Source organism: Leptonotus elevatus, chromosome 19 (assembly GCF_054856555.1).
Source record: "Leptonotus elevatus isolate MCC_2025b chromosome 19, RoL_Lele_1.0, whole genome shotgun sequence".
Classification (NCBI taxonomy): domain Eukaryota; kingdom Metazoa; phylum Chordata; class Actinopteri; order Syngnathiformes; family Syngnathidae; genus Leptonotus; species Leptonotus elevatus.
In genome coordinates this window covers 15,150,877-15,176,586 of record NC_141257.1, presented here as the reverse complement: position 1 = coordinate 15,176,586, position 25,710 = coordinate 15,150,877, and the positions used below count along the sequence as shown (strand labels likewise).

Genomic DNA, 25,710 nt, shown 5'->3' with positions numbered 1-25,710 from the left:
ACAACAAAATGTTTCAGTCCCTATCTCGTGATACGGGCACAGTTTCTGTTCTGAAACTGCAAGAGCAGAAGTCATGCTTTGCAATACTATAAGAGTAAATACGGGATAACTTATGTACATTTATTCTAACACCTTTACAATGCCTCACATTCACCCATGCTGCCATGCAGGGCGCTGGGATCAAGTCGGTGTTCAGTGTCTTGCTCAAGGACACTTCAACGTGGTCACAAGGGTTGAGGATTGAACCCACAGCCTCACTCTACCACTGAGCCACGCCGCCCTTACTTCAAAGTCACCCTTCAAATCTGTCCAAAATGATGACCAGCTTCAGATCCTCAGTCCACCCAAATCCAATCCTCAACCCAATCTGCTGAATCAAAATCATTAACCTAATATTGGATAAAAGTAGCCCAATCCGTTCAAAATGCACAGCTCCCCCAGCAAGTATGTTAGAAAAACAACCCATGTTTTCGTGTCTAGTTGAACAGGGCAATCTCTGCATGCAGCCAGGGAGCCATGTGCTGGCCAATCAATGCGTCGAGTGTGACAGTAATGTATGTCATATTCCTTTTATTGTGACGGATGAGTTTTAACAATAATTTTACACCGTATTTTAAGTTATTATGTGTATATTATTTACATTGAATAAATATTTCTGTTTTGTTTGTCTGGGAATGCTGACATGTTTGATGTTGCTTCTGGAGGCTATATACTGCATTAAAAGCAGTTTGACTCCTGAATAGATGACATTGGTTGATTTCTTCTCAAAACCCCATGTTTGTTACTGAGAGATGAGTGGAATGAAACAGGAGTTCTATGCGAGTGGTGGAAAGGATATTATTTGTGTGCTGTTATTTGTACCGACATAAAAACCAGGCTGCTCCTGCTGCTTTTGCTTCTGCCGGTAGTGTGTTCATTCCCTTCGTTTGCCCTTCTGAATGACATTTGGGTTTTTTTCAGCTTTGGTACAGAGATGACTGAGTGTTGATCGATGTGTATCGATTTTTTGGGGGGCCTCAGCTACGTCTTTCTCATGTCCCCCACCCTCTAATAGTCTATCCCGGGCTTCATCCAATTTGTCTTCTCCACCTGTCATCTTTTGGTGAATTGTCCTTTCTCTTAGTTTGCTAGTCACTGCAGCACTGTTTTAATTTTGTCACTCCTGGGAGTCAAGCATTCGTGTTTTTTTCAGTAACAAAACCATTTGGTTAAACTGTTTCTGATTTATTTTCTCTTTTCATTTTTACGGAAGCAGGCAACTGCCAATTTGGAGTAAAAGTTATTTATGTATGTTTGTATGTATGTTGGAACGTATAAATTAGGGTTGTCAAAATTAGAGCGTTAATATAAAGTTCCTTTAACGCAACAAATTTTTTTAACGCACAATTAATGACCGCTATAATAATAATTAAAAAAATGCGCAGAATTTAACAAGTTACTTCATGTTCAAGATTAGATTGCTCTTAATATGAAAATAAAATTTTACCTGTCACCAATGTCTTACAAATGCAATTATGCCATCTAGTGGCAGAAAAATGACCAACACAAATCAATATTACTCTCGTTTTTTGCAGTACAGTACATCTTTTTAATTTTAACAAAATTTTATGATTATGAAATTACTGTATCAAAGAGTCAGCCATATCTTTATTAGTTAAACATTCTTTCCACGTTTGTGTTAACAAGAGTATGAAAACATTTTAAAAATATTTTATTGTACATTTAGAACAGATATAAAATGTATGATTAATCGTGAGTTAATTATTGAAGTCATGCGATTTATTATGATTAAAAAAAGTAATCGCCTAACACCCCTAGTATAAATATGTTCGAATATGCTTGCAAATAAGTTCTAACATTCTTGTGAGCACGTTGGAACATACAAAATGAATAAAAATTTGTGTGTGTTTTTTTAATTCGCGCATGCGTGCGTAATACCCCGTGGCATTATGGGAAAATATGCTATGTGTCGCATTTAGCCTACAAGTACGGTTATGTGGGTTTGTGAGTACTTTCAAATGTATTTGCAAGTATGTTCAAACGTATGTGAATGTTTGAATATATTCGCAAATACGTTCAAATGTACTCGCCAATACGTTCAAATGTACTCGCCAATACGTTCAAACGTACTCACCAGTCAAAAATGTTTACTCCACATTGGCAGTTCCACACTTCCATTCTTTAGTTCAATCTGTGAACAACGTACATTTAGTGGCAGGTGTGGGCAACACCTGTAGCATTCAGTTATAATTATCATCATATATTCACACATCATTTTCACATCCACATATTTTGAACAATGCCAAATCTGCTGGTCGAGCGCTTCTGGATGCAAATCCAAGTACTTGTATATTCACTGACTGTGTCTCACACACTCTTCACTCGCAGGCTGACTGGCAGACTGGAAACATTTTACACTTGGACCCAGCCACACCCCCTCAGTGAAACTAGCCTAAAACCGCCACTGCAAAATGACTTTTTCATAACCAGTGAGCTATTGTTTCATTTTTATTCACATTATTTAATTTGACATTTTCTAGCAAAAAATTCAATGAAAAGGTCATGGACAGAGGACACAAGAATATTGTCAGATTGCTCTGAGGCAGAAATATAAATATATTTTCACAGCCATCACTATGTATGTTGTATGATCTGTATAATCATATGTCAGAGCTGTTCCTATTCCTCTCAGCTTGTACTTTGTAAAAGTAAAGGGTGCCCCAAAAGTCACGCTACACTTCTGTTTTTCAATTTCGCTTCCGGTATCATTCAGCTTATACTTTGCAGTTTTCACAAACAAATCATTCCCTTGCCCACAGCTTACCAATCGACATTGGAGCAGCATTGCAAAATTGCAGCCGGCAAATGAGAGACTTTATGGCCTTTACACTGCTCCAATGCTTAGTACCATTTACGCTGTCCTTGGCAAGTTTCTCAAAACAGGATCTGTTCGCCCAAAGCCAGCACAAGTCTATCTGGGGGGATGAACTGTTACTAAACATCAGTAAAAGTTCAAGTCCACTAATGCTTTGGAGAGTGATAAAGCTTTACCTGTACTGACTTCAGGTTAATGAGCACCCTAATCTTCTGCTTGAAGCCTTTGAACGACTGCGCTAGCAGTTTAGTATTTTAATCAATGGTGGTAGTACCAGGCCTGTAAGAACAGATGCTGTTTGGAGAAATTTGCCATGGGGAGCATAAACTGTACTACATTTTGGAGCAGCGTAATAATCATAAAGCTTCTCAAACTGGCTCAAACTGCAGTCGGGGACAGAAAAAAACTTTGTCCCAGGTGGCAACTTTTCAATGTCAATTGGCAAGCCATGGGCAGGGGAATGCTCATGCTTTTATAAAGTGAAAAGGCTAAGATGTCAAAAGCTGATGGCCTCACATCTGTCCGATTATTACCTGAAACAAAATGCAAAATGAGAAGTGTATACTGGCTTTTGGGTCAACACACTGAATGTACAGTATATGGCAAAACATTTCCACAAAGCTAATAATATACACAGTGCCATGAAAAAACATTTGCAGTCTTTCAGATTCTTTTTGCATATTTATCACTGTTAACTGTAATTACCCTCAGTTTTTGATTTAAGTTTAATTTCACTGGTTACACCCAGACCTGATTACCACCAGATTTGTTGAATCAAGAAATCACTTAAATAGTACCTGACAGAACAAGTGAAGTGGCTCCAAGATATCAAAAAGCAATGTGTCAAGAAATGATCCAAAGGAATCCAAGAACCAATGAGAAAATAAATGAGTGAAATCTATCAGCCTGGAAAAGGTAACAAAGCCAATTCCAAGGTTTTGGAACTCCAGTGACCCTAGGTCAGAGTCATTACCCATAGAACCATCCCAGGAGCTCAACCTGTCTATTTCTCAGTTTCCCACACACAGACACACTGTCAACATTAAGCGTTGTAAACAGGTACGTATTCCACTGACCCTCCCAGATCACGCATCGTGTTTCAGAACATAGTACAGGGAGCCCTCAAGCCAAGGCAGTGTTCCGTTCCTACGCTGGCAACCCGAATTTCGACTTAAGTCAGATTTTACCGTTAAAGTCAATGTTAACATCAAAATACTTTGTACAGTAATTAAAAAAAAACATATTTACGCGACCCGGGAGACGCCAAAACCAATATTTCGTGTTTCCGCACGGACATTTATTGCTGACAGACGGCAGAGCGGAGCTAACTCACAATTAAACACGGAAATGTGACACGCCTGATGGCAAGCCGACCTGCTCGATGGACGTCCTTTTCTGGAGGTAACAACAACACAACTTTAAATAACTTTAAAATGGTGTGATTACTGTGGGAAATTAACAAAAAAGAAGGTGCTACGGACGAGGCTCGGGTGCCATAAAGTCGAAACGACGTAGGTCGCATTCGAGGTAACTCAAGTACTCCCTGTAGAATGCAATACATCAAATGATTGTACCCAAACTCCATCTTGTTGTTCGCCCAATTATTCGCTGTAAGAAATCCACCAAAAAAAGGATGCAGAGGTGCGTCACAACCTACGGCATGCTTTAGCAAAAAGACTTTGTGATACTGAGCTCCTGCTGAAACCAGATGAATCCGTTCATAAAAAATGGAACAACATCAGCACCCTGCTGTATGAGTCAGCGGCCCAGACCATTGGCTATAATGTCAAGAAGCACCAGGATTGGTTTGATGAAAATGCCCTATACATCAGCACCCTTCTGGACAGTATGCATAGAGCGCACAAAGCAAAGCTTGCCTATCCTGCCTCGCAGTCATTAAAACAAGAATGAAGAAGAATGAAGAAGTCAGGAACCCAGTTACAGCCAGCAAGATCGAGCAGACTACATCAAATGATACCTTACAGTCACCAACTCCTCAAGATTCACTTCCAATGGGCTCTAAGGGTTAATATTCCGAATCACTGCATGCCAGTGGGTTAACTCTAGAGGTGCTGTCCCCCCTGGCTGAGCGTGGGCGGCCCTGCCCCTCTGTTGGCTGCTGGGTGGCGGCTGCGTCTTGGACGTTCCCTGGGTCTCTTGGGGTGTGCTGCGTTGCGATGTTCTCTCTGGTGTCTGGGGCGGCGCCGCCCCGCCGCGGTCCGTCGCTCCATGCCCCGTGGTTCCCTCTCCTCTCCCCCTTCCTCCCCCTTGCCGCCTCTCCCTCCTCGCCTCTCCCCGCCCGTCCTCCACCTCCCTGTCTCTTCTCCCTCATCACCCTTCCTCCTCCTCCCCCCTCTCTCTGCTGCCCTGCCGCTGCCCCTTGCCCTTCTTGTCGTCTCCTCCCCCTGTCCCGCCCCCCTCCCCTGTCCGCCTTGCACCCCCTCCCCTGGGCTGGGGGCTCCATCCGTGGCCCGGGTCTCGGGGTTCAGTGGGCCGAGCAGGCGGATGGGGGTGTTGTGCCTGCCCCGCTCCGGCGAGGCTCCTGGTACCTCGGGCGGGCCCCAGTGTCCGGGGGGCGAGCCCTATCGCCCCGTCAGGCTGTTCCCATATGCCCGCTGGGGTCCCAGTGGGGGGTTGGGTGGGGTAGGTGGGGCTGTGTGGTGGGCGGGTGCGCCTCCTGCCCCCGCCCGGTTGGGAGGGGCCCCGCTGGTCGCTCCTCTTAACTCACTGTGGGCCGGTGGGGTGCCTGGCGGGCCTGCTGTGCCCCGTTCTGCTGTCCGTGTTGGGGTGGGGGCGCTCCTGGCTCCTGAGTTTGCTCTCCGGCCGGTGGCCCCTGCGGGTCCTGGGGGTTGTGCCTTGGCGCTGCCATGGCCTGGGGCGCCCTGGGGGATTGTGCTTGCTCTGTCCTGGCCGGGCTCGACGGCTCCCCTCTCTGGTGGAGGTTTTCATGCATGCCAGATCCACCACACCAGCATCTACCGAAATTCAAACACAATCTGCTTCTTCCTCTGGTCGTTGAATCGGTGGAGGCTGATGTCTGTGGATCTCACTCTGCTTCATCTATCCTTCCTTCCTTTCCTCAGTCTTTCCTTCGGTCTCTTGAGGTCTCCCTAATTTGTTGGAATTTAGATGTTTCTGGGGTTGGTGAAAGATTCTGGTTGGTAACCCGGTGGGTAGTAGGTGATGTCTGGTCGGTGCTGGATTTCACTTTCCTTTCTTTTCTTTGATCCTTCCTTGGGTCTCCTGACAACCTCACGACTCTAGCTGGATTCTGAAGTATTCGGTTTAGGTGAACGGTATGGGATTTTTAATAGGTTTTAGGTGAATTAATGAGTACACACTCACACGCACGCACACATTCACACACACACATACTCACGCACATACAAAAAAAAAGAAAAAGAGGGGGGGGGGGGAAAGAGAGGGAGAGCAATGATGATGACATGTCGAAGCTTCGCTACCTGCAGAACAAGTGGTGAGCCTCCAAAGCTCAAGAAATCCCGATCTATGCCGACAAGCTTGACATGCAAAACTTCTTTAACGCTCTTTGGGCTAAGAAGCTGCTGTGTCTGCCTGGTTAGAAGTGCAGATGGGTCCATCCTTATAAAGGAGCAGGTCAAAATCACCAAACGATGGAGAGAACACTTTGAGGCATTCCTCAATCACACCACCACAGTGGACATCTCTATCCTCAGCGAGCTTCCTATGCTGCCCACCATAATGTCTCTCGATGACCATCCAACTTTCAGCGAGGTCCTTTTAGCCATTAGATCGCTGTGGGACAACAAAAGCCCTTGGTCCTGATTCTATCCCAGCTGAAATCCAGGATTACTACCTCTGCACACAAGCAATTTATCTATTTATTGCTGAAGTATGGATGCAGGAATGTGTCACCCATCAATGGAGGGCCGCAAGCATTATTGCCATCTACAAGAACAAATGCGATAAATCGGTATGTGGGAACAGCCAGGGAATTTCACTTCTTGCAGCGCTTGGAATTCCATGAAGGCATAAATGCCAAGGTTATTGTAAATGGAACTGAGTCTCAGGCATTTGGTGTAGGCACAGGCGTCAGTCAAGGCTACGTGCTCGCACTAGTGCTCTTTAACATTTTTCTCCTTTGTGTGACAACTCTTCTATACAAGGACATCGAGGAAGAATGTGGGGTGACCATTGTTTTTCGTTTGGACAAGAATCTCTCTGACATCAGGAAGCTCAAGTCAGTTCGCATACTCGAACTACAGTATGCTGATGATTGTGCGCTTGTGGCACACACCCCAAAAACATTGCAGGCTGCTATCACAGCTGCTGTGAGGGCCTACAAGCGAATGGGACTGTGTATTAGCATCGCTAAAACAGACATCCTCTGCCAATGGTCTTTTTTTTATGCTAGAGCATACAGAAGGCTTTGACGCAGCCTCTGACCTGAAGAGGTCGCTTAAAGCAATGGTAGTTATTACAAAAACGGTCAGCAGGTGGCAGCAGAGTATAAGATATCAACCAGGGCCATGTTGCAACAAGCTATTTTCCCCAGTGTTTTCAACAAGTTTGTGAATAATGATGAAACTTAGCTATATTTGAATGTTAATTGGTGCAAAACGGAAACAGATACAAATATACTATTTTTCCTGGTGAAAGAAGAAGAATCCAGGGACGTCACTAGGTTTCATGGAAAGGGGGGGCTTAACTCGGTCCTCGAGGGCTGGAGTCCTGCAGGTTTGGGATGTTTCCAGTCTCCAACACAGCTGTTATATGATCAGTTCATCAGCAAGCTCTGCATAAGCCTGATAACGATCCTGTTGATTGGAATCAGCTTGTGTTGGAAGAGGGAAACCTGGAAAATGTGCAGGACTTCGGCCCTCGAAGACCGAGTTTGCCCGCCCCTGCCCTAGAATATGCACAGATGGACAGATATAAAAGGAATACAATACTGTGTAAAAGTTAAAATTCATTATTAGACTTGAGGTGTTATTTCCGTCAGTGTCTTAATATGGTACACAAACACATGAAGCATTTTCATAAAATTAACCAAAAATACATAAATATATGTACACATTGTCTTATAGTGTATGAAAAACTATGCAAAAAAAGGTAACTGTGTTGTCATTAAGTGAGTCTATCATTTTCAATTAAGATACATTGCATTAATTATTAACTGATCAACAGAGAGGCCGGCCAATGACATGAATTTGGCTCAAAGCACAGTACCTGTTTGCTCCCAAATACTTCTGAAGTCGCATGTTACATTTCGGTGCATATGTGACTAGAAGGAAAATATTACTCAATGACTTCTAAATTAAATATGAAAGTAATATTAAAGTGTGAATATTTTTTATTTCAGGTTAAAAACTATGCTTTTCACCATGCCTATAATTGAGATCTTTCAAAGTTTTTAATCCCAAATTATTTTTCTTACACTGTAAATTTTATTTACTAATTTTAGTCATCTCTAAAATTTAAATTAAACGTTTATTTCCGTACTTTGTAGGTGTCTTTAGTTCTTTTGAATTTTTTTTGTTTTTGTTTTTTGCTTTAAAGTATTGTAGTTTTAATTATGTAAAGTGAATTCAAGCATAAAGTTCCCTCTAAAACCCCGCTTCATCTGAATATCAGCCAGGAACTTCACATGCATTGTAGAGTAATTGTTAGACAATATAGCATGGGACTTTCTGCTATTTGTAACTAATTGTTACTACCAGCAGACAGTGATGATGACCATGTCTTCCTCAGAAACTTTCTTCCTTATATGCATCATGACTCCCTTTCTCGGTCGTGAAAGACAATGGACGCTAATAGCGGCAGGTTAGGAGCAAGCAAACAAGGAAAACATGGAATGGATTATCAGTAATAAAGAAGTTCAAGTGGAATGGATTAGAATTGGATAACAAAACACGACAACGGCTCTCGCTATCTACAGTACTATTGAAGTGAAGGAAATCACTTGTTTTCTGATCATAAATGTAATTAATTACAGTCCATCCGTCACATTATTTTCCTCAATGCTGTTTGTAGTTGGCATGTTAGGAACACTTGGCTGACAGAGGCACGTTCAACTGCAAGCATGGTCGCAGTCGACGACGCAGTGAAAACATGGACTGGATTTTTACTAATAAGGACGTTTTTGACATGATTAAGTGGAATGGATTGGATAATGACACACGAGAAGCGTGGACGAGTTTACACTTGGAAGTACAGGGAAACCCAACAGATTTATGATTATATTTACATGAATAATGAGATTATGTGCCTGAATATTTAGTTCATTTCGCATTCTGTATACTATATATTTAAGGTTTTTGATATTTTTAGTAAAACATAGACTATATATATATATACATACATATACTGATGTGTACACTGAATGCAATTTAGCCTGTACGCTAGCCCTCTTTATGTCATCCTTGTTTATATAGTCATCTTAATTTAGCCATGTAACCCAGATTCACGTGTGCTGTAATTCAAAACATTGTCACACACTACCACTTATAACTGTGACAGACTACTATTTGGAACGTGAGTTGGTTCCTGATACATCAAGTGGGTGGCTTTCAGTTCTGTCCTGATGTCTGTGAGATATTTACTGCATATATGTAGCTTCATGTATGCTTGAGTCGTTTTACCATTGGATGGAAAAATCAAGAGGGTCCAGCTTGATGGATCGATTTGTCGTAAGCAGCCGCTGAGTAATTGCATTTCGGCTCTGAAGGAGATCGCGCTGGTGTCTTTTTCAGAGTTTTTTTGTTGACTTGACTGCAATCAGCAGTAAACCACATCACTTTGTTACAGCCAAGGAGACAACAAGCACAGCTCTCTTTCCACTATTATTATGACTTTAATTCACTTGTTGTGCTTTGCGACAAACAAAATTGGGTAGGATTGGATTCATTTTGTTTGTGACAAGACAATGTCTGTCTACATAACTAACTTGGTTATTTACTTCCACACCATATTGTTTCATCATCTTCTAAAAGGACACTGCTGGTATAACAAATAACATTTCCTTAGAAAAAGGTGATTACTAAGAATTCAGTAGCATTCAATCCATGCATGAAAAAAATAAATAACAAAATCTTGTAAGTATAACATACGGAAGCGTATTGGTGGCGGGGGTGGGGGGTTGCATGTTTAGAACTCCTGTTTTCTGACAATTTTTGGGGGGGTGCTTCGTTTATGTGCGTATTTTTGTTAATTTTCTATTTTTCAGAATATTTTGTCTGTTAACTGCATATTTTCTGTCATAAAAAAAAACGGGGTAAATTATTCAGAAAAACAGGAGAAAAAAATTACTCAGAAAAACAGAAAAAAAATTCTGAAAAACGGGGGAAATTATTCCTAAAAAATATATATATTAAACAGAAGCTGGTGCTCTGTTTTTCAGAATGTATTTATTTATTTTTTAAGTGTGGTAGAAGGAGGATTAGGATGAAAGTGATGGTACAAAACATGTTTTTGAGGGTATGGAAACACCAAGGTAATCAGGCAATGACATATTTTAACGCAGAGAGAATAATTCATTTTCTTATTTGTCTGATCTCGTCAAATTCTATTTAATCCCTGCTCACCCCCAGAGACAGTGCCAAGCAGCGTGGGACTTTACTTGCATACACAATGCACCAAAAAGTATTCTGCTAACATATTGATAATCACCTTTTTCCCCAGAATTGTGAAAACAAGTTTTCTTTGCAAAGCTGGCAAATAGCAAAAAATCTAACAATTCTGTCACAATGACTTCATGTCCATCTAACAATGTTTTATCAATCTATCTTTTCCTCAGGTGCTTTGTTTGATCACAGCCCCTGTCACCATGATCCTGTCATCTCAGCAGGACGCTTCGTTCGCCTTTGCCTCCCTGGCCATCATTTTTTCTGTTTACATCACGCTGGTGGTTCTGTTTGTTCCCAAGGTAAAACAGCATCACTGCTGCCCGTCACGTCTTCATGCAGATTAAAACAGCAGTCAAAGTCTGTTTAATAAATGGCCTTTCTTTATCTGAGCTGCAATAATATATCACATAATGACCTGTAGAATGTCTCTGTCTTGCTTTGTCAGCAGCGACTCCTGTCCAAGCTTGCTCTTTTGTCAACCTCGGAGTCTATTCATCATTTTCCTCTTTGGCCACATTTAAATTATTGTGGGAATGCTGAAGCAGATTTCACATTACTTACAGTATTCGCACAATTTAACGTTATATATCAACTTTTTCCCATTCATTTTCAATGAGACAGACAATTAAATTTTTCTAAGTCCCACTTTCCACGCCCACTTCCATACATACAACTTATCATCATTTCCACCTGTCTTATACAGCTCAGTGGCGCAGTTGGTAAAGTACATTGTTCAATAACCAGGAGGTCGCGGGTTCAAATCCTACCTTCGACTCTATGTTGTAAATATATCCATTGCATATACATTTATACCAACTGACTACCATAACAAGAAATGTATGATAATTTAACTGAAATTATTAAATGCATGCTAGCTTTCAGCAGCATATGACACTTTTCAAAATAAATATGCCATTAGCGAGTTTGAACAAGTCAAATTAGTTCAGCGTTTAGAGCAATTGCCTCCCAAACGCCGTTTCGACTACATTTGAGTACATTCGATACCAACGGACTATCATACCAGAAAATGAATTATAATTTCACTGAAATGATTAAATGTGTTAGCTTTCAGCATCAGATGACACTTTTAAAAATAAATATGCCATTAGCCATGAATTTGAAAGTCAAGTTAACTCAGTGCTTAGAGCAATTGCCTGCCACCACGGACTACGTAGGTTAAAATCCTGCTTGGACAACATTTTAGTACTTAGTCATTTATCTTTCATTGCATGCATTAAAATCTTCCGCTAATAGCATTCATCTTTTCAGCATTCCCATTTCTGCAGATATTACACTTTGTCTAGAATAGCTGTTTGGATTCTCTCCATTTAGTGCAAGAAAAAAATATTGTTGTTTTCTAATGTCAAAATACGAGACCAAACGCAAGCATAGCATAACATTAGCCATGTTTTTGACACAGAGAGGTCCGTTGTCATGTCAAAAAAAAGCAATCTAATGATAATTTGTAATACAGCAAGTCCATGTTTTGTAGATGCGACGTTTGATCACACGAGGTGAGTGGCAATCAGACGCCCAGGAGACCATGAAGACCGGTTCATCGATGAACAACAATGATGAGGAGAAATCCAGACAGCTGGAGAGAGAGAACAAGGAGCTGCAGAAGATTATACAAGAAGTGAGACAATTTGACTTTTTCCTTATTTTGCAATCTGAATGATAAATAAAGTTGAGTTTATTAGTGACTCGAAATTTTCCAAAGGTGGAAATGTGTGTATGAATGGTTGTTTGCTTGTATGTTCCCTGTGATTTGCAGACGACCCCGATCTATTGTGGTCCCACAGTGTACACCACCTGCATATGCTATTTTGTAAAGCTGATGTGTGAGGTGAACTTTTAATAAAACCATTTGGTTCCAAAAAACTATAGAACTGTCACAAAAACAATTTGAAAAGAGTAATTTCTAACGGACTTTTGATCTTTTCTTGTCATTTTTAAATAGAAAGATAAGACCAAAAGTCAGCAAAAAATTATAGCATCTTTCAGTGTGTGGCAAATGGTCATAATACAACACAGAATGGTGTATAATTATTTTAACACATCGTTATGCACATTTCTTTGGGGGGTTTTTGTTTGTGAAATAGGCAGTGATGGTATAGTGTGGGTGAAATTTGCTTGTTGTAACTGTCAAAATCCAAATCAATCTGTCCTACGGAGGAATTTGGACCAAAATATCTTTACAATAGCATTTTTACTTGACCATTTATGACTCAAACATCGTCTAATTAGCAGATTAACACCTTAGCTGTTCACAACGAGTACTCCTGCAAGACTCTAGCCAATAGTTTTCATACTGAATTCGGGTTAGAATTTCCCATCCTCTGTCAGCGGCTGTGACGTCATGTGTGCATCGTGTACTGAGAAGCGAATGTGCAATTACATTTTTCAGCCAGACGTGGCAGTAGCTATTTGAAATTCAATTTTCTGCGTTCAGCAGCTTAAATTTCTGTTTTCTTTCAATAATTTTTCTTTTTAGTTTAAGATGGCTTACCTTAACTAGACTCCCGTGTCGCATTGTGGCCAAAGATAGAATCCTTCTGCCATCTGAATTTGTCTTTTTTTTTTCAACTCTAAATGTATTAATAAACATATTGAACTACTCAAAATGAGTATTTATGGCCTATCTTTTTTTCCGTCGTTGCTTTCTTTATACAAACACTGCATTTGACTTGACAGTGCAATTCCTGCAGAAATTGCGTGGGAATGCTGAAAAGCTGAATGCATGTGCTTAAATCATTTCAGTAATAATATAATCCTTTTCCCGATATGATAGTCAGTAGGTATCGAACCATCGAATGTACTCAAATGTGGTCCAAGTGGGGTTTGAACCCAGGTACTATGTGGTGGAAGGCAATTGCTCTAACCACTGAGCTAACTTGACGCGTTCGAAGTTATGGCTAATGGCGTATTTGTTTTGAAAAGTGTCATCTGATGCTGAAAGCTGACATGCATTTAATCATTTCAGTAAAATTACAAGCCATTTCCTGATATGATAGTCAGTTGGTATACATGTATATCACTTAGCATAATAGCCATGGATATATTTTCAATATACAGTCAGAAATGGGATTCGAACCTGCGACCTCCTAGTTACAGGACAATGCACTTTACCAACTGCCCCACCGAGCAATATCCGGCAACTGGTGATGATGATAAATTGTATGTATGGAAGTGGGCGTGGAAAGTGGGACTTAGAAAAAAATCAATGTCAGTCCCATTGAAAATGAATGGGGAAGAATTTATATTTAATGTTAAATTGTGCTGATGATGCAGATGATATATTCCCCGGTAGGCGTAAAAAAAATTTAAGCAAGTTGAAATTTGAATGGTGTAAATTGGATGTAGATGTGAGAGTTATTGCACTGCAAACTTTTCAGCATTCCAACAATTAACAGAACTGAAAGTGAGTTTTAATCCGTATCATAGGGCTTCACCGCACGCACTCAAAATTGTAATGTTATGTCCAACAATGAGTCCAGATTCTCCCTGCTGCAGTTGGATCGCATGGTCAAAGTGAAGAAAAGACACGGACGAGTCATGCTGATAGCTGCAACGATAGAGTAACATGTTACGGCGGAGGGAGCTTGATGCAAAAATTATTGGAGGCAATCTTTGTCAATGCAGACACATATACGGATGAGATTGCGAAACCCAGAAAACAGGTGAACCGTGACGTTCGCAAAGTAAGCTGAAGGCTCTTTGTCATCAGTTTCCGTTGACAGCAGGTGTCAGTAGAATGTCAAAATGCCTTTGCCCTTTAATGAATGCAAACAGGTCCATTGATCTGATTATTTCTCATTCCACCAATATTAATCATAATACTCTGTTTAGACTAGGAGGGACGCATAGAACACAGCATTGCAATGAATTTCGTCTATGTTCCCTCAGAAAGAAGAACGTGTTTCGGAGCTGAGGAACCAGCTCTCTGAGCGACAGGCCCTTCGCTCAAGGAGAAGACCATCCACTGTCTCCAATCAAAACCACAGCACCCCCCCGCTCGCCATCCCCCCCACTGACCCCAGATCATTGGCCCCGCCGCCAGGGTACCCTGCACCCACTTCTGAGCTGCATGCGGTCCCTCCATCATTTGGAAATTCCTCTAGCCTCTACCAGCCTGACAACAAAATCAGCCGGAATAATTGTCACACCAGCCGGCTGCAGATGCTCTACAAATGAGGTGGACTGACATTCATTGTATATGTTGATGAACTAAACAAGGTACAACATATTGAAAAGATGCCTCCGGCATAAAGGCAAAAAACTTCATTTTGTGAAGTGCAATTTTGCATTTGCCATATCCTAGTGGTGTGTCATGGAAACTAGGATTTCAGAAAATGGTTTCATGTTGATTGTTTGCTGAGCTTATCCCACTTATGTACAGTGCTATTGCTGAGACTTACACTTTAAAGAAGCCATTTAAATTGTGGCCCTACTTCTCCGTCAGCAAATTGAAATACTGTATTTTTCAAACTATAAGTCACTCTGGAGTATAAGTCGCAAAAATGAATCATGAAGAAGAAAACAAAATATGTTGCCCTGGACTATAAGTTGTATTTTGGGGGAAATCTAGTTTACCAAAACCAAGACAAAGAACAGCAGAGCTCGGTCTTGCACCCAAAATCCACGTTCCCTGATCATGTTGATATTAGTAATGAATTCCGAAACTTCTGCTTTTAAATATGGAAAAGTATTTTCTTTTTAGTTTAAAATGACTTACCTTCACAAGACTCCAGTGTTGCTTTGCGGCCAAACATAGAATCCTGTTCTGTTATTTTACCTTTTGGTGCTGTAAATATTGTACTGTAAATCCTTCTTCCATTTCTTCTTCTACTTTCTTTTGGTGATTGGCAAATACTTTGGTGCATCACCATCGCCATCTTCTGAAATGGAGTGGAGTGTGCGACAATATTTGATGATTTATTACGATTAAGGAACGGGTTTTGGGGGCGAGTCCGAGCTCAAATGGTTTTTCTATATAGAAATCACACCTGAGTATAAGTCACAGGATGAGCCAGACAGACTATGAAAAAAAGTGTGACTTAACCCTATAAAGCCTGAACATGAAATATCTGAAAGAAAATTAATTATTTGTAAATAGAGTATTTATTGGTTTTCGGGGGGATTTAAATCAACTTCCACATAGGACTTTTGATTTGTGTCATATTTGATACATCCGTTCACAATGCTTTAATTTTATAGAATATAATATAATATAGCTAAGTTTCATCATTATTCACATAACTGTTGAAAACACTGGCAAAAAGAGCTTGTTGCAACATGGCCCTGGCTGATCTCTTTTACTCTGCTGCCACCTGCTGGCCATTTTTTGTAATAACTACATTGTTTTAAGCCACCTCTTCATATCAGAAGCTGCATCAAAGCCTTCTGTTTGCCCTTTATAGGGTTAACTGTGTTTGATCATCAACCAACAATTTTTCTGACTAATATTATTAGTCATCCGTTTTTGAATCTCGGCTCGAGCAATCTCTTTGTGCGTGCGTAACTTTTCCGTAGATACACCGGTTTCCTCCCTGAAACATACACGCTAGGTTAACTGATGACTAAATTGTCCTTGAGAATCTGAGTTTGAATGTTTTGAAGTCTGGCCTGCAATTGACTGCAAACATTGCAGGGTGTACGCCACCTATCACCCAAAGTCAACTGGGATTGGTTCTAGTTGGCAGGTGCTATAGGAAATGGAGGGATTGCAACATTTTACTCATAATATTTTCACCTATTTATTGATACTCATTTATATAGATATATTCATCTATATATACGATTTTGTCAGTTCATTTTCAATCGAAAGTGAGAGTGAGTGAGAGGTACATTCCACGAGGACCATATGCACAATTATGGATCCAATACATTGAATTTGGAATGATCTTTGATTAGACGATAGTTGTTGACAATGGTCAAGATCCTTTAGGTGTATTTAAAAGTGCAACAAAATGATTTTTTTGGTATAGTTTATAGGGGTGGGCAGTCTTGGGGAGTAACTGAATACATGTATTGCCGTTATGTAATCAGATTACAAAAAAAGTGTAACTGTATTCCGTTACAGGAAAAAACATGTAATCAGATTACAGGTACATTTATCAAAAATGGGGATTACTTCAAGGGATTACAATTTCTACGATGAGAGAGAGTGCGTAAAAGAGCGAGAGAGAGAGAGAGAGAGCAAAAGAGAGCGACAGAGCGCGCGTGCACGCCCGCGCGAGTGGGACCGTTGCTACATGTCGGGGAGGTGGGGACCAACGAACTGACTCGTCGTGTTCTCCACACGCGTGCAGTTTGAAAAAGCTTCACGGGAGGAGGAAATTTGTGGAAGTTTGAGCTGAGAGTCCAGCGGCATGCTACGCGCTGTAGCTCCTTGCTAACTAGCCCGCTAGCCTACAATCATAATGTGAGTTACACCTTCCAAACAAATCTTCCTCCCACCAATTCACTATTTAAACATAATACACAACATATACACGGCTAAATTTGTGACTGGAATAAAAGTTCATTTTGCAGTTGATGTCACACATCGTCATCCTCATTGGATGTCTATCTATCTATCGATCTATCTATCATCCATCTATCCATCTATCTTGAGCATACTCAATATTGGAGTAATCCAAAAGTAATCCAGTTACAGATTCGACCGGATATCGTTCGTCAAGGAGAGTCATAAGGACCGTATTGGTAGCAGATTCCGATACAATACAAAATCCGCCGGGAATCCTTAGATACGTTTCTTGTAAAGCTGTGGGTCGTATATCGCGTGGCTATGAATCGGTTGTGTGTGTGAGCCTTTATGGTTTTTATCTTTATAACATGAGCAAGAGCTCTGCGCCGTGCTTTACTTGTTTTGTTTACATAGCGCCTAGTTTACGGTTATGAAATAATGAAAAGTAGGACGGCAGTAGTACAGGAACTAACATTTTTTGTGACTTAACTAGTCACTTTGTGGCATGTCAAAGTCAGCTGACTACTGGAATATCAGCTGATTCAAAGTCAGCCCTCATCAGTTGATGACTGAGTAATTCTCTTCTAAGCTTACCGCAGGATCTAAAAGTAGATTAAATGTCACAATTGTAAGATAAATCCAGGATCCCAAAAACCTATTTATATATATGTAGTATTTTTGACTGCCAATTGAATTACTCTCACAGGCCATGGTCCTGTTCTGAGTATAAATTGTTTCCTTCCACCATATTGGATGCGGAAAAGTGGAGCAATCACTGATGATACTTTAACTAATTTGCTCCCAAAAACGTTCTATTTTAAATATTACCATGGTACCAAAACATATTTATACGTTTTTGATGTTTTTTATGCTCGAGCATACAGAAGGCTTTGATGCAGCCTCTGAACTGAAGAGAACGCTTGAAGCAATGCTAGTTATTACACAAACGGCCAGCAGGTGGCAGCAGAGTATAAGAGATCAAACCCTAACCTAACCCAGCAAAATAGAAACCGATAGAAATACACTTTTCTTTCCTGATGATAGGAGACTCTAATATTTCTTTTGGTAGATTCCATGTTTTTATAGCAACAGAACAGAATATTCTGTGGGCCTTGCAAAATCAGCCGGGAGCGAAGGGGGTTGCTTCAGTGAAAATGGCTGGGAGTGAATGAGTTAAGTTTACCTGAAGGAGAAATTCAAATGGTTTATCAAGAAAAATTTTATCCAAACGTGTTTTTTTGTTACACTTATTTTGTATGTGGGTGAGTATGTGTATGTGCGTGTGTGCGTGCGTGCGTGCGTGCGTGTGTTAGTTCAAAACCTATTAAAAAATCCCATACCGTTCACCTAAACCGAACACCGCCGTCAGGAGACCCGAGGAAGGACCAAAGAAAGGAAAGTTATATCCAGCACCGACCAGACACCACCCACCGGGCCATCAACCAGAGTCCTTCACCAAACCCAGAAACATCTAAATTCTAACAAATCAGGGAGACCTCAAGAGACCAAAGGAGAGAATGAGGAAAGGAAGGAAGGACAGACGAAACAGAGTGAGATCCACAGACACCAGCCTCCACCGATTCAATGACCTGAGGAAGAAGCAGATTGTGTCTGAGTTTCGATAGATGCTGGTGTGGTGGATCTGGCATGCATGAAAATCTCCACCAAAGAGGGGGGCCGTCGACCCCTGCCAGGACAGAGCAAGCGCAACACCTCAGGGCCCCCCAGGCCGCGGCAGCGCCAAAGGACGACCCCCAGGCCCCGCCAGGGCCACCGGCCGGAGAGCAAACCCAGGAGCAGGAGCGCCCCCCACCCCAACACGGCCCGCGCCCCCAACCCAACGCAGCAGGACGGGGCACTGCAGGCCCGCCAGCCCCCCCCACCCCCCGCCTCCAACCCAGCCCCAGCCGGCCCCAAGCCCCCAGACACCCCAGCACCCCGCCACCCCCACCACCACCACCCCACCCAACAAAGCCGACCCCACCCCCACCAACCGGCAGCCCCCCAGCTCCCGGGGAACCCCCGCACCCAGGCTTCGGCGCCGAAGAGGGGCCGGACAGCGGAGCGGAGAGGGCACCCGCACCCACCCCACCCCCCGGCGCATGGAGGGACGGAACACCGGGGGCAGAAGGGGAGATGGGGGCACCGGAGGACGGTCGGCACCCCCGAACCCCAGGCCCAGTGGGGAAAGGCCCCAGTCGTCACTCCAGCGTTCTTAGTGAAAGCTAACCCCTGTTTCTGAGTCCGCCAGCACGCCGACTGGCGAACTCTACCCCTAAACCTTGAATGTGACCGCACCCAGTGTATATACAAGTGTGTGTGTGTGTGTGTGTGGTGCATTAAAATTGGGAGCAGGTGAACCGGAGCAGAGGGAAATGATATCCCCACGCTCCGATCCACCCGCCTCCCAGGCATGTCAGTGAGTGTATGTGGTGCTTTAAAAAAATTAATGGGGGGGGGGGCACGGACAGGGGACCGCAGCACTGCTCTATACTCTATACCGATGGCACCCCGACACCCCCCCCCCACACACACACATTGGTGCATTAGAATTGGAGGGGAGTTGTAGGGCGAAGACGGTGTTTCCACCCTACCCCCCCCCCCCCCAAAGTGTGTTATGTGCCCTATATGTCTATAAAAGTGTATTGTGCAAAACTAGTGCAGTGAGTTAAGAGGAGAGACCAGCGGGCCCCTCCCCCCCAACCGGGCGGGAGGCGCACTCACCCACCAAACCCCCACCCACCCCACCGGGACCCCCCGGCGGGCATATGGGACCAGCCCGGCGGGGCGATAGGGCTCGCCGCCCCGGATACTGGGGCCCGCCCGAGGTGCCAGGAGGTCCACCGGAGCGGGGCGGGCACAACACCGAACCCACCCACCCTCCCGGCCCCCGGAGCGCCGAGACCCAGGCCACGGATGGAGCCCCCGGCCCAGGGGAGGGGAAGGAAGGCGGACAGGGGAGGGGGAAGGGAGGGGGGAAGGAGATGACAAGAAGGGCAAGGGGCAGCGGCAGGGCCGCAGAAAGAGGGGGAGAGGAGGAGGAGGAAGGATGACGAGGGAGAAGGGACAGGGAGGCGGAGGACGGGCGGGGGTAGGCGAGGAGGGAGAGGCAGCAAGGGGGAGCAAGGGGGAGGGGAGAGGGAACCACGGGGCACCCCGGCGGCCCACAGGCCCCGAACCGCGTCGCCGGGCCCAGAGCGACGGACCGTGCCGGAGCGGCGCCGCCCCGGACACCAGGGAGAGCCCCGCAACGCAGCACCCCCCAAGAGACCCAGGGAACGGCCAAGACGCAGCCGCCACCCAGCAGCCAACAGAGGGGCAGACCCGCCCACGCCCAGCCAGGGGGGGGGACAGCACCTATAGAATTAACCCACTGGCATGCAGTGAATCCGAATATTAACCCTTAGTGCCCATTGGAGGTGAATCTGCTCGATCCTGTTGGCAGCAACTGGGTTCCTGACTATAAAAACACAACCATTAGTTACAAATTGCCAAATACAGAAACATCAATGTAAGTTATCGCGATGCGGTGGCTCTCGCTAACAGGCAGAATTAAGTAACCAGATTTAGGTTAAAATATTCTATATACGTAGACCATGTTTCTATAAATTTTGATATTTGGTTTTTATTTGAGGCAGATATTTTTTCCATTAAAATGTGATTTATGAGGCGGTTAGACCATTGGTCGATATTCAGTTTGTTTATTTTTCCAGTTAACAAGATTTTTTTTTTTTTTGCGATAGTAAGGGCTACAAGTGTAGATTGAAATTGTTTATGTGATAAGTCAGTTGTTGTTAAGTCACCTAGCAAACACAAGTTTGGAGAGAACGGTATCCTACAGTCCAAGATAGCGGAAAGTTTTTCTAAGACTTTAGTCCAGAAATACATAACCGGAGTACATAACCATAAAGCATGAAAATAAGTGTCTGTAGTGTTTTGTAAACACTGGAGACAAATGTCGGAGTCTAAGAGTCCCATTTTCTTTATCAATCAGTCAATACTGATGGAAGGTCTGTCAATCCGTCACTGACGACGCCTGTTTTGCTGACAGAAGAGACCGTTGCTCCAGCGCATTGAAATAATAAGCCGCCGCATGCAAGTCTGTCAAGTCAGGTTATATCCTTTCTGTTTAAATAAATAAATATCTGAGTCTGGATGAGAGATTTACATATTGTATCACTCAATAGTCAATAGTAACTAAAGGGTGCGAGTGACGTCATATCCGTCCCAACATGGTGAAACACATTAAAACTCATTCACTCCAAGCTATTTTCACTGAAGCAACCCCCTTCGCTCCCGGCTGTTTTACTGGATTTTGACCGATTTTGCAAGGTCCACAGAATATAATTTTCTATTGCCATAATAACATGGAACGTACCATAAGAAAGATTAGAGTCTCTTCTTTCATCAAAAAAGTATATTTGTGTCTGTTTCCGGTTAGAAAGCAATTAGCATTAGAATATAGCTAAATTCCATCATTATTCACAAAGCTGTGAATAATGAGCTTGACAGTGCTAAAGAGCTTGTTGCAACATGGCCCTGGCTGATCTCTTATACTCTGCTGCTACCTGGTGGCCGTTTTTTGTAATAAAGGCCTGAGGAGTGTGGCCAGATTTTTTTTTAACCAATTATCAATCTCTTATTCTAAATGATCTAATTGTCTTTATTTTATTTGGTTGTTGTTTTTGTCTTTTGCAGATGACCTTTCTGCTAATGTAACAGCTGTACATTATACTCTTCAAAGGTTCCATATCTGCTGTCAAAATGTGAATACAAATACTGTATGTTAATGAAATGGTTTATTGATGTATTCTAAAATTATTTTTGTTTAATTTCAGTAGTCTACGACTGTTTTATGGACCAACAGATGTAGCCATGTCTTTAATTTAGGTAACTGTAACCCATAAAAAATTGGCATAGTGTGTCAAAAAGGTGGTGAAAATAGAAGGTTCAGTGGCATTACTGTTTTTTAAGACGATTATTGCTTCTTGTGGTAGCATGCTGCTGACCCAGATGATATATTTCAAATAGAGTTAAAAACTCAATTCTTGACAAACACACTTATATTTTAATGTCTGCCTATTATCAGAGCAATTTAATGTCAGTTTTAATGTCTCAGGGTTGATTAAAAGGCCTTCACTGCCTTTGCTTAGTTAACACTTATTTACTTATTCAAAACAAAAAACAAAAGGTCAGTTTCTGTTTTCCTTGCACACAGTTTCTGTTTTCCTTGCACACAGTTTCTGTTTTCCTTGCTCAAAGCAGCAAATCTTTCCTCTTTTTTTTTTTTAACTCTCACTTCCAAATTTGGAAATAAAAACAGGAACAGACAGTTATGGATCAAATCATCCTAAAACTGAAAAGGGAGGATACGACGAACAGTAAAATTACACCAGTGCAACATTTTCTAAAATCATTTACCGGATATTTAGTGGAAGGAGACCACGGACAGGATGTTGTGTGCTGTTGTGGCTTTATATTCAATGGGTCAGCATTTCTACGTTGCACAATGCACACACGTGTTGGGAATAACGCAATGTGTCATCTGCATGGCTTGGAAAAACTGTGATGCCACAATCGGCAAAACTAAATTGTTTCATCTATGGCCTATTAGCATTTTATGGTGATGATGAGGACATGACTCGCCAAATGGTTTCCTCCCATGACATGCCTTCACTTGCTGCTTGTTTTTAAGTCTTCAGTAAAAAGCAAACTTTGCTGGCTTGATATCAGTCGACTCTTGTGTCTATTTGCCTTATTTGAGTTATGTTTAGGTTTATTATCTATCTGCACTGTGAAGTACTGTAACTATCAACACTGTAGCAGAAAATATCATTTTTATTCTTTGAGCAACCACAACTTGAATGAATTTAAGGCAGTTACACATAAAGGCAAAACTGTATTGGGGACAAAAACTCTGCAAATAAATATGGAACAAAACATCTGTCAATTTGATTTAAACTTATTCATAAAAAGTTTGTTTTAATGTTCCACCAAAAATCATGTACTTTGACTGCATTTCTTTTCATTAATGTGATCCCCTCCCAAAAACAGTATTTTCAGATGAACAGATATAGAGTATGGCAAGTTTGGTTGAATTTCCACAATAACTGAGTGTCTGAAAATCATTGTTGTCTTAAAGGTTTTATGCATTTTTGTGTTTTTCAGGATTTTTCAAGATTTTTTTCTGATTTTCAAAAATTATATATTTTTTTAAACTATTTTTTTCTGTTTTTTTAATTTATTTATTTATTTTTCAGATTTTTACATGTTTGTCTGGTTTTCCGAATTTTTTTTCTTTTTTTTTAAAGAATATTTCCCCCTGTTTTTTGTAATATTTTTTTTCCCTCTTAGATTAGAGTGCAAATGCGAATTGAGAGCCCATAGGCAAATATGACCGGCTTATTTAGTTTAATTAAATTTTATTTTAACGTGAGTTTAAGACACTGGGAGATAGTCCTGCCTGCCGACTTTAAACAGGTGCCTTTTTTTTAAACTCATTCATTCCCCGCTATTTTCACTGAAGCAGCCCCCTTCACTCCCGGCTGTTTTACTAGATTTTGACTGATTTTGCAAGGCCCAAAGAATATTGTGTTCTATTGCTATAAAACATGGAACCTGCCAAAATAAAGATTAGAGTATCTTCTTTCATCAGGAAAGAAAGTATATTTCTATCTGTTTCTGTTTTGCAGCAATTCGCATTAGAATATAGCTAAGGTTTATCATTATTCACAAACTTGTTTAAAAAAAAACAGTCAAAAGGAGCTTGTTGCAACATTGCCCTGGCTGATCTCTTATACTTTGATGCCACCTGCTGGCCGTTTTTTGTAATAACTACCATTGCTTTAAGCGACCTCTGCAGGTCAGAAGTTGCATCAAAGCCTTATGTATGCTCCAGCATAAATAAATTAAAAAAAAATAAAAACGTTTGAATAAGTTTTTGGGAGTGCAGGACAAAGTATTAAATAAACGTATTTATACGTTTTGGGGTTTGAATAAGTTAAGTAAATGCAATACACTTCCGCCTTTGTCCACATTTCTGACACACAAAAAAATTGCACCTCTTTATCAATCCTTAAATCAGACAAGCGACTGATTTATGTGATTTATGTGACTGATGTGATTCATTTATTAGCCTGAATCTTAATTGTTGCGTTATACGCTTCAATTCCAGAGTGTGTGTTTGGTGTGTGCGTGCGTGTGCACACCTCTGTATAGGCAACTTGGTGTATATTAGTGCTTGTGTGTTCAAGCAAGGATTTGTGTCTACAGTTTGTGGTCTAACAGCTTGATCTGTAGCATGGGTAAAGTGACTGAAAACACTTGTCAATTAATAACTACAGTTTGATCCGCAGATGTATAAATCATTAAAACGTGGCGTATTGTTCCTGCTGCATCTCTCCAAGTCAACATGTAATTAGATCTATTAAATGTTTGTCTGTAACAAAGTATTTTCACTGTTGAGCAATGGCTATGTAATTGATGTACATGAACAAATGCACACCGACTGTAAATAATACAAATGATGTAAATAAGAACATTTGACTTTGCATACACAAGCTGTATTTCATGTGTATTAAAAATATATTTCTATTCTGTAACGCCTGATGAACTGGTGATTTTTTACCTTTTTTTTTTTCAATTCAGTTGCAAGACACAACCATGCCAGTGTTGTTTTGAAAGAATATTTTGCTGTGGTAACAACTCACAAAACAAGGTTTTAAAGTAGAGTTGAGTAGAATTTTGGTCTATTATCCATAATTATTTGGTCACACTCATTTTTAACAAGCCAATTCTGAAAAGCATAGATAATATAAATTAATAGAAGTAACAAGACTAAGAGCAATATCTGGAGAAATTCCGTGGGAATGCTGAAAGCTGAATGCTAATAGCTGAATGCTAAGATTTGAATGCATGTGGAATGCTTATGAAGTCAATTGAGAGATAAATTATGAAATTATGACCTCCTGGTTACTGGATAATGCACTTTACCAACTGTGCCACCGAGCAGTATCAGACACCTGGTAATGATGGTAAGTTATATGTATGAAAGTGGGCGTGGAAAGTGATACTTAGAAAAAGTTCAATGTCTGTCTCATTGAAAATGAATGGGAAAAAAGTTGATATTTAACGTTAAATTGTGCCAATACTGTAAGTGATGTGGAATCAGACGATATATAACCCAGATGGTGGTCATTTTTTAAGCAAGTTGAAGTTTGAACGGTGTAAATCGGAAGTATTATGTGGTAGTTGTTACGCGGCACAAAAGTGTGGAGAATAAAAAATCACATTCACATATGTGGGAATGCTTCAGCAATGAGACACATCATTTCTCTTAATTGTGCTTTTGAGTTGTACTGTTATTATTCACATTCATTATAGTGAAGAAAAGTGAACTCAACTTTCTGTTTGTGGTTGATAGGAGGAAGTCGGAGGACCCAGATAAAAGCCACACAAGCACACGGAGTAAACATATGACTTCCTTCACTTCATAACTAACCACTTGGCTAATGCAGAGAGTGCAAAACCACATGCTCCACCTTAATGGGCCTTAATACAAATAAGTTTCTTTATTTTTCAGAGGTAAAAAAAAAAGATGATCAGTATAACGCTGATTCAAACCCAACAGAAAATTTCCCGATGGAAAACAATGAAAGCTCAGTTGAGAAACTATGTGTGGTTCTGCCTTTTGTGGGCTGCAGGTGTCCACAGGGGAACTCCCAGTTTACAGTGGGACTAACCCTTCACTATTTCCACTGATG

General features: G+C 41.5%; 2 protein-coding genes across 3 annotated transcripts in view; one reads left to right on the top strand and one right to left on the bottom strand.

Annotated features, from left to right (window-relative positions):
- The window catches only part of gabbr1b (gamma-aminobutyric acid (GABA) B receptor, 1b), a 299,674-nt gene extending 275,125 nt beyond the window's left edge, over positions 1-24,549 (top strand). The window contains exons 22-24 of the mRNA XM_086062376.1: positions 10,650-10,778; positions 11,972-12,115; positions 14,386-24,549. Coding sequence (XP_085918502.1) covers positions 10,650-10,778; positions 11,972-12,115; positions 14,386-14,673 — 561 coding nt within the window. The 3' untranslated portion in view covers positions 14,674-24,549. The remainder of the gene's footprint in view (positions 1-10,649; positions 10,779-11,971; positions 12,116-14,385) is intronic.
- The window catches only part of tnfa (tumor necrosis factor a (TNF superfamily, member 2)), a 40,001-nt gene continuing 24,543 nt past the window's right edge, over positions 10,253-25,710 (bottom strand). For both annotated transcript variants that reach the window (XM_086062398.1, XM_086062397.1), the window contains exon 5: positions 10,253-12,073. The gene's annotated coding sequence lies outside the window, so the exon portion shown is untranslated. The remainder of the gene's footprint in view (positions 12,074-25,710) is intronic.